The sequence below is a fragment of the Salvia splendens genome, chromosome 20 (genome assembly GCF_004379255.2).
Source record: "Salvia splendens isolate huo1 chromosome 20, SspV2, whole genome shotgun sequence".
In the NCBI taxonomy this organism is placed as follows: domain Eukaryota; kingdom Viridiplantae; phylum Streptophyta; class Magnoliopsida; order Lamiales; family Lamiaceae; genus Salvia; species Salvia splendens.
In genome coordinates, this window is record NC_056051.1 from 20,762,169 (window position 1) to 20,771,976 (window position 9,808).

The following is a 9,808-nucleotide window of genomic DNA, read 5'->3' on the forward strand; positions in this document are numbered from 1 at the left end:
GCCGTTTGTTATTTAGACCGTTTTTTATTTACTCGTTACTTGTTATTTGAAAACAGTTAAATTAATTAAACAAAACAATAAAATGATGATGTGACGCGCCATAGGGCGCACCTTAGGGCGCCCCACTGCAGGTGGAGAGGTAGAAGGATAAAACTGCTGACGTGGCGCACCATAGGGCGCGCCTTAGAGCGCCCCATTGCTAATGCTCTAACATTTTTATATTATGTTCAAGCAGGTGGAGAGGTAGAAGGATAAAACTGCTGACGTGGCGCGCCATAGGGCGCGCCTTAGAGCGCCCCATTGCTAATGCTCTAACATTTTTATATTATGTTCAAGCAATCAAATTCAAATCCCAGTAAATATACTTTTTTCCAAAAGAATATGGCTTTGAACCGATTCAACTGGTCAACGGTTAAATGCTAATCATATAGAATTAAGCATCGATTCATAGTCGAACCGGTCAATCCGATGTGCCATACAAACGTAAGTTGTTTCCTCTATGGGTCGACCGTACAAGTTAACGTGCCCAACCAACTTTGGTGAAATTCCTCACACAATCCCTATCGTGTCCCCTCAAACTCTCCAAAGCATCTCTCATCCACTATTTCCACAACCAATAACAATCCCCAAATCTCTCTCCTCGTAACCGTCAATGGAGTCCGTCGCCTCCAGTTCCACCCCCCATCCCCACCACCACCACCGCCCCCGCCTCACCGCCGCCCAGTCCTTCTCCGACCGCATCATCCGCGCCGTCCGCCACCGCCTCCGCCTCCTCCACCGCTCGGGCTCCCTCTTCTTCGTCCTCGGCGCCACAGGCAACGTCTACACCGTCAACCTCTCCGCCGCCGTCTCCTGCTCCTGCCCCGACCGCGCCACCCCCTGCAAGCACATCATCTTCGTCTTCATCCGCGCCCTCGCCCTCCCCCTCGACGACCCCTGCCTCTCCCGCCGCACCCTCCGCCCCTGCCAGCTCCGCCGCCTCCTCTCCCTCCCCACCGCCGCCGACTCCCTCGCAACCGCCACCCTCAGGGACCGCTTCCACCAAATCTCCGCCCAGGCGAGGGCCGGCGGCGGCAGAATCCCTCGGCCGCCGACGGTGGTGCCGGAGGAGGGCGCCGCCTGCCCGGTTTGCCTGGAGGAGATGGGGAGGGAGGAGAGGGTGGTGTCGTGTGGAGCGTGCAAGAATGTGATACACGAGGAGTGCTTCTTGGCTTGGAAGAGGAGCTGCCGGAGGAGGTCCGCCACGTGCGTGCTCTGCCGCGCGCGGTGGCGGAGCGGCGGCGATGATCCGGACAAGTATTTGAACCTCTCGGCGTATGTGAATGAAGAAGACATGGTGGAGGATGGAGGATGCACTTGATTAATTACTTTAGCCTATCATTCATTTAGATTTCATTAGACTTAATTTAGATTTTATTTCATTTGTAAATACATGACTGAATTTAATCCTTGTCACAAAGGAAGATTTATGTTAGCCTTAGTTAAGATTTGATTTCATTTGTAAAACAAAACACATACTTCATATATAGACAAACACAAAAAAAACAACCATTAAAGAACAAATGAATATAGGCTCAATTCAATCAAACAATATTGCAGTCAATCTAATGCCTAGATATACAATAAATATGTAGATGAATAAATGCCATCATACAACATACCGTGGAATATTGCTCCTTCCGTTTTTTCAGACTCCAAATCTGTACAAATGCTGCAACCTTAGGCATCTGAGTTGCAGCAGCTGCTGGGGTGAAGGTTGCATACGACGCTAACCCGATACAAAAGTCCACGCTGGCAGCTGCAACGGAGCTGTTTTCCGACTTGGTAATGCAGATTTGATGTATCTGCTACAGCTTCTTGGGCAGATTGTAGGTTTTCTTGAGAAATCTTGTCGCAGCTTCGTCATTCCTGTAGCACAGAACTCGTAGCAATGTGTTGGGTTCAGTAGGGCCCCATTGCCCCGACGTGGCAGGTAAGGGAAGCCGAGCTTTAGCAGAGGGGCCGTATGCATCCAAGGTCAGGCGTCTGAATCGCTCGATAAGGCTCTCTGTGTCTGTTCGGAAGAGTGGAAGGACGTCTCTCACCTTGGCTGAGAATTTATCGAGTATATCATCAGGCAAACCATCCCCATCGGCCGAGAAGAGGTCTCTGAGGGCCTTGAAGTCATCCTCAATTACCGTTGAGTCCTGTTTGGAGAAGGCGCGTGACGGACCTCCAGCAAGCAGCACTAATAAAAACCCATCGAAGGAAGCTCTCATCACATCGGCTATGATGCATGTCCGGACTCTCTCATTGACAGTGTCAGCCACGATGGTCAGGTTACGCTCGAGTTCGTGAAGGAAAGGCTCGATTCTTGATGATGAAACATCGCCAACATATAATGAATCCCAGAGAACAAGGCTTAGATCGTGGAAGACAACTTTATAGGCAAGGCTCTCGGACAATTGTTGGACTGCTTCGATGCAAGTAGGCGGAGTGAGTTCAAACTTTTTCCCCAACCCGTTCGAGAAGTCTTCTATGTCGGCAGATTCCAAGTTCCTCAACAGGGTAATTATTCTTTTCTCAACAACTTCCAACTCCGATTGTATTTTATGCAACGTGTTAATACGTACACATAGCTGTGGTACCCCAGTGGAGCTATCTCCGTTAACAGTAGCCACCTGAGGATTCCTCTTCTGCAAGGAGGTCGACTTCTCTTTATTCTTCCAATTGAATGATGAGCCCGTGGTGCATCTTGTTAAGGCTGGCATTGTAGGGATATGCACATTTTTTGATCCTGCACATGGACAGTTTCATTTCATTCATTGATTACTAAAAGTTACTCCACTTTATACATCAGGAAAGAGATTTTTATGTAGAGTAATGCAATGTTACCACAGCCCGATTTTGCTTTAGTCACATAATACTGAAGACATTTATCAAGGCCAGCCACTAAGTCAGGAAGTATTGCAGGATGCATCGGTATTGGCAGCTCAAAGAAAGCCTCTAACATCTCATCAACTATTCGTAGAACCTCCACTGCTGAAGCAGCAAATCCCTCTTGATTCACTTGTGGATTCCAATCCTATCAAGTAAAAAGGATTGGCATGTGAAACTCAAGTAACAATTTAAAATAGTGTTGAAAAGCTAGAATTTCAAGTAAGAAGAGCTTGCTCGTATCTGTATCTGTACGCCTCTAGCTCAATGCATAAACTGTTGAGTTCATCAGATGACGGTAATACAGATCATAGAAAATACCTCTTGTTGAAGATTTCTATCAACCCATTCCTTTAGCCTGTCTATCCTCATCTTTATCCAAGCTTTTACCAAATTGGCTATTGCACCTTCAGCTTCATAAGGAGGCATCTCGCGAATAATGGCCTTCCCACCATCATCACTATCCACCGAGTCTTCAACTGCGATTTGGACGAGATTTTTTCCAACTTATCTGCAGCTCTCAATATTTGCACTGCATCCGGTGTCAATTCTGTAATGCCTGAAATGAATTGTTTCAGCTCGTTCCCATAGCAAACATGTACAGTGGCAACAGCAACCCCTGCGGCAAAGGGGTGCCATATCTTCAAGATAGGACTAAACGTATCCTTCTCTTCGACTGCAAGCTCACCCACATCCTTGGCCAGGATGGCAAGGACAGGAAGGGAATTCAGCTGGTTTCTCGATGCTCTCCTTCTAGAATCAGCCTTTTCCATCATCTGTACATCAGAAATATAATACACATTGTTCAATTTCGCATGCTGCATAACTAAAGAAACTGGGAAACCAGAACCACAAAGAAATACTGAAGTTCAGGAAATGTCAGATAGCATAAAATGTTTGGTGGTTTTGTATAATGCAGTAATCATTAAGCTAGTTTCATGAAAGTGAAGATGGCCTCGAATTCACTTTCGTGTCAGCTATACCTCAAATTAACAATCACATCTTCAACTTCCCTGAGCAAATGCAGTGCGAAGGGACGACCTAATGTAAGTGTCAATCCTGCTAAGAGCCACATCAACTTCATTTCTCCTTCTTCGGCGGTACTCATTTGAGATATCCTCAACCAATATTTTAGCAGCCACTACCCCAATGGACACGATAGCTTGCATGGTATAAATATTCGCACTGTCGAATGTTTCGTGATAAGCCAGGAGTCTTTTCTCGGCCCAACCTAACATGGCCGTTAAAGCAGAACTCAACATCTTAGCATACACTGGATCTTTGGTCTTTTTGGAATCTTTGGAGACATCACCAAGTTGACTGTCGGCAGCACATAATAGATCATTTTCAACTTGCCCGGTTGCAACATATCGATTGAACAAAACCCACGTAAAGCATAAATTGTGCAGCATTTGATTCAGCCCAAGGACTCCCCATGTTTTCTTTATGAGCTCCATGAGCTCATCAACTTCCTCTATTAAGGATGTCTCCTCATTAAGATCAAAACATACTTCCAGAAGTATTTCATAAGGGCGGAGATTCAACGGGAAGCCATCTGCCCAGTGGCTGGATTCAAGTGGGGCTCCATCAGACATCCTGTTTGCCAGCCCAATTACTGTAGTATGCAAAATTTGCATAGACTCGTTGTTTCTCCCAGTTTCTATTGGCCTACCCAAGGCTGCCTGAATTATCTGGCGCAGTCTTTGAGCAGCAGTATTACCCCTTTCAAGCGGAAAGTGAAGGTGCAGCAGAAGACCAGCCTCCAGCATTCTAAGGTTTCTCTTCTGCCATGCTTCGTATTCATCTTGATCAGTAAAATCCGAGGCTTTGAATTGTTGTAATAGCTCCAGAGGAAGAATCATCGACTCATTTCTTCTCCCAACCTACACGATACGAGGAATTAACTACTTCTCCACACTGACCACGCGCAACCAATCAAAATCATTTTTCACAAGATTTCATTAGAAGTTAAAAATATTCTTATCTGATTCCAGATATCAGCCTAACTTCTAGGTGACACTAAACATCATGAACTTCGGCAGGTTCAATTCAGCATTAGATATCGTTTTAACAGTAAAGATTAGGTTGAAAGTCAGCATCAAAATAGTGTAAAAAATGAAGATATATGTCACGGTTAGAAAACAAAACGAGAATCTTTAATCGGTAGTTAACAATAGGTTACAATAATCCAACTAGTAGATACCAAAAAACACAAATTAAACATCTTCTGCTGCTGCTGCATGATCAAATGCAGGCGGTAAGGCTACTTCACCGATTACTTCAAACCTAATAAATTTTCAAAACCAAGGTCTAGCTTATGCTTTGAAACACAGTTAGAACCTCATTTTATAGCAAAAATCCAGCCTCTCTTAATCAAAACAAAATCGAATAAACATCCATAGTTATAAACCATAAATAGGTAAAAATATTGGCAACATTAACTCAAAGATGAAAATAACTTCCACTTCCATTTACCAAGCACAATAAGTAGATCGCAAAAATCTAATTTTAACATGCATTAACTATCAAATTTTGGCTACCGCACACCTAGATCAAGAGCTCAATCTATTGGAAAATACCAAAAATTAGAAAAAGCACAATTGAAGTGTAGATACTAAAATTGAATCTCGTTTCCCAATTCCAGACCTGAGAAAACATGTGTTCCTAACCTGTGAAGCAGAAATCCTCGACAAACCCCTACAAATCCTCGAATCAGCGGCCTCGGAAATCCTCATCTGAATCCTCATCAGCTCTCCAATTGTGACCGGCTTCTTCACCTTCCCTCCGGAGCCCGAATTGCCCGAATCGGAGCTCTTCTTCGAACTGGTGGATGTCATCCCCAGCGCCTTCTTCATAGACGTCAGAGACCTCTGCAGATTAGAATTCGAGCCGCCGTTGGAGCTGCTGCTGTTGGGGGAATCAGTGTGGCCGTTGCTGGCAATGTAGGTGAGTGGCAATGTAGGTGAGTGGTTTGGAGGAGGAGGAGCGGTTGGCGGAGACGAAGATCTCGTAGGCGGTGGCGCGGAGGTCGGAATCGGAGAGAGTAGGCGTTAGGTCGCCGAATGGGAAGGGGAGAGGGGTTAGGGCGGCGGAATTGGCGGGATGGGTAAAGCGGGAGGTGGCGGAGGAAGGAGAGGCGGCGGATATGGTGATAGAAGAGGAGGAGGAAGAGAAGGAGTCTCTCTTGGAGTGGCCGAGCCGAGGGTTCGGTCTCTGAAGAGAGACGCCATTGTCGTTCTGTGCAGAGAGAGGGAGGGGTGAGTCAGAGATAGTAAAGGAGAAGAAGATAGATTTATTTCCCGTTTCAAATAAAACTTTTTTCAGTAAATTTAAAGGATACACTTACCATAATTTCTTTTAAGATATATTTAAACAAAGATTTTTGTTTACACTTTCAGTTGGTGAGAAATATAACAACATACTACTACTATGTATTTTATCTTTACATAAATTTGGGTATTAAACGTATAATATCGGTAATTGTCGTCTAATTTGTTGTTACGTCGATATGTCGATCAGTGCAAAATTTATTGCAGAACATGGTATTATCGAAAATGAAATGATGAATTAAATAGGGAGTAGTATTTTATTCGTCCCTTGTTATCTGAGGGATTTCATTTCGGTTGAGATTTTAAAAAGTTTGTTTAATAGATTAAATTGAGATAAAATAAAATAAGAGAGATAAATTAAATTGGGACAACATAAAATAAGAGAAAAAAAGAAATTAATTAAATATTGAGAATAATGATAAAGTAGAGTGAGATTTGATATTTTATTATTTATCAAAAAGGAAAATAACTCAAATAATTTGGGAATCTAAAATGGAATACTACCCAAATAATTTAGGATAGAGAAAATAATTACTTAAATAGTGGGATATTTTTTTATAAACGGTTAAACGAGGAGACACCAATTGTTAAAAATTATACTCTCTATTTCCCTTTGTAACTGAGTCGTATTCCTTTTTGGATTGTCCTATTGTAGCTAAGTCCACTACTAGAAAATAGGCTTATAATCACACCTGGAACTGTCAACATAAATATGTTCTTATTACACTTTATCTATAGTGGCATTTGGTGCAAGTGTGATATTAGTAGATGTAATAATAGGTGACGTGTAGCAATAAAGTCTCTATTACCACACCTAAGACCGTAAAGACAAAGCCCGTCTAATGTCACTTAAGTGTAACAAAACGCAAATATAGATTACACTCATTTTACAACAGGTGAAAATTACAAAAGCTTCCCTTTAAATAATTGAAATTACATTTTTTCCTACAAATATTCATAATTTACATTTTCCACCTTTAATTATTTATATTTTTTGATAATTTAAATATTAAAATTTTTCTTTAGATATCAACATACTCTTAGTCACTTTTATAATAGAATGTTAACTTAAATACATAACCATAAATTAAATATAATATTTAAAATGCCTCAAATATAAAAGGACTGTTACATAAAAAATTTGCATAATAATTTTAAAATAATCAATATATACAATGTAAAATGAAAATCAATGTATACAAATATAAAATTCTAGATCTAACATTCATCTAGCATTTTTTATTTTCCTTTGAGCTCCTTTTGACAAACATCACATCTTCATGTCCACAATAACATCATCTGTTCCTGTTAATGCAATAGAAATGCAATATATTATTTAACATATCAAAACAAAATTTGATACTATGCTCAAGATAAATACTCCACTAAGCTAGAAAAATTGATAATATAAAGTCTACAAAAGAACTAAGGCTTTACCTGCTCAAAGCTCAAATTATGAACGAATTTACCATCACCCTTTTCCTTGTCTATTTCCAAACAGAATTCAAACATTCATACTTAAAAAACATGAGAAATATTTGACAAGGGATGTATCACTAATTCTACAGCTAAAAGCACTAGGAAGATAGTATTACCTCAAACGCGTTCTTCAAATGATCGAGTTCCTTGTCAATCTGATAGCCTGATTAAATGCCCGCATTAGCAAAGATTGGCTTGTGGTTTGGACCTGCAAATCGGTCGGACAACCATAATAAACACAAGAAAATCTGAGACTAGCCAAACTTGTGAAGTAACCAATCACAAACAAGTTGAGACTCGAGAGCGAAGTACTCAAACTGATAGAAATAATATGCACTTCAATAAATGGAAAAAGTTTCAGAATTACAGTAATAACAATTTTAGATATATACTTTAACATATGAAGCCATTAATCCACAAAACCCATATTTTTAGACCCCAAAGAAGGAACACAATGTTCTTCAAACTGAAATTGCAAAGCTTAATTCGTATGCTCTGATGCAAAATAAGAAAAAATGGAATCTTATTAAATATTTCAAAATGAACAACTGAGAGAAAGACAATATCAGATTCTACTTACATAAACTACCCCTCAACCCAGTAGCAAGGACATTGCACTTTTATTGCTGACTTGGTTAAAAACTTGCATCTCTACGGCATTCCTAACTAGTGAAGAAAAAAACAGAGCTTGCAACATGTGACTATGTCTGCACAATTAATTGGCTAAATAACAATAATCAGAGCAATACTCGCGAAGTGGAACAAACCAAAACTCTCAAGAAGGGTATGTTTCTGTCAAACTAATAAGTTCCAAAGAGTCAACTAGTCGAGAAGAAGAATTACACTTTAAGCACGAATAAATTCACATAAAGGCATCAAGTGATTTTGGTCACTGGTAATCATATCAGGCAACAGTAATTCATTAATACTATCATTCATTATCACATGTATCCATATGAACTAACATGCAAACGTAAAATCATCTTACGAGTAGATTCAATACATTCATCTTATGCAACAAGTTTAAATTTGCTATAGGATAAATTACAAGAGACAGATTACCTAGTGTGGTGTGTGAACCTTTCATTGAGTGAATTTTGTTATTTCATTGGCCTCACTATTGTTATAACATAATAAGCACATCAATCAAGCAGTGCATCATAGAACCTTAATACTTTATTCCAACCTGAACAAACTAAAATATAGTATCTCATCACACCCATGGCTAAACTCACACAATTTCTAGGAAGAAGGTTTCAATGTAAAATTCAATTATGCTCAAGCCAGAAACATAAATCAAACATTGAAATCTTAAATGTGCAATAGGACGTACAATTATTAAGAAATTCAAGATACCCAACTAACAAATACTAAAAGCAAAGACATTCAAATAAAACTAAAACAAATGAGGGGCTGGGGTAGCATTCTAACGACAATCCACATGAAAATAACCAAAGTTTGGGAATGTAAATGAATAAATTGTAGTTTCAGTTTTGGATGAGAGAATCTGGAGGAAATTGCAGTATATCAACACTTAATAAAATCAAAATGACCATATACTAACTACAAAATTGATGGAACAAGAGATATAAATATTTCTTGAATCACAAAATTTCAACCTGGAATTTTCTGCTTCTAAATTCTATCCTCCGAAAACCCAAAGGTGTTTCTCTGCAACAAAACCTGTTAGCAATGAAAATCCAATCTCCTGCTCGGATTGAGAGAATTAGGGAAAGGATGTTGTTGAAGGGATTTTTAAAATTGAGAAGTAGGGAACGTGAATTTTGGGGGATTTGAATAGAAGGGTTTTGGGGGATTTGAAACTGAGAGAGAGACGTGAATTAGGGACGGGGGGAAGTGAATTAATCAAATAGTTGTGGTGTGTGGTAAAAGCTTTACATTTTCTATTAATTTAGTTTTTATATTTTATTATTTAAATATACAGAAATAGGATTATTATTATTATAAAATTTTAAAACACTTCAATAAGTGTAAGGAAATGCATCTCGTTGTTACATTCATTTGAAGTGCAGTATTAGCATTTGATAAAAATGTGACCAAAGATGGGTGTAATGATTGACTAT

The 9,808-nt window shown here is 39.9% G+C and overlaps 1 protein-coding gene, 1 long non-coding RNA gene and 1 pseudogene across 2 annotated transcripts; 1 reads left to right on the forward strand and 2 right to left on the reverse strand.

Moving 5' to 3' along the window:
- The first annotated feature begins 360 nt into the window (after window positions 1-360).
- On the forward strand, window positions 361-1,490 carry LOC121782113 (mitogen-activated protein kinase kinase kinase 1). The gene has a single exon (XM_042179828.1). The coding sequence runs from the start codon at window positions 653-655 to the stop codon at window positions 1,358-1,360; it is 708 nt and encodes a 235-aa protein (XP_042035762.1). The 5' UTR covers window positions 361-652; the 3' UTR covers window positions 1,361-1,490.
- A 56-nt stretch (window positions 1,491-1,546) lies between these two features.
- Window positions 1,547-6,196, reverse strand: LOC121782125 (annotated as a pseudogene).
- A 1,155-nt stretch (window positions 6,197-7,351) lies between these two features.
- Window positions 7,352-9,586, reverse strand: LOC121782127. Its single transcript, XR_006046251.1, has 2 exons — window positions 9,344-9,586; window positions 7,352-7,932 (listed from the first exon to the last, which is right to left on the reverse strand). It is a non-coding gene; the product is annotated as an uncharacterized LOC121782127 (long non-coding RNA).
- Between the last annotated feature and the right edge of the window lie 222 nt (window positions 9,587-9,808).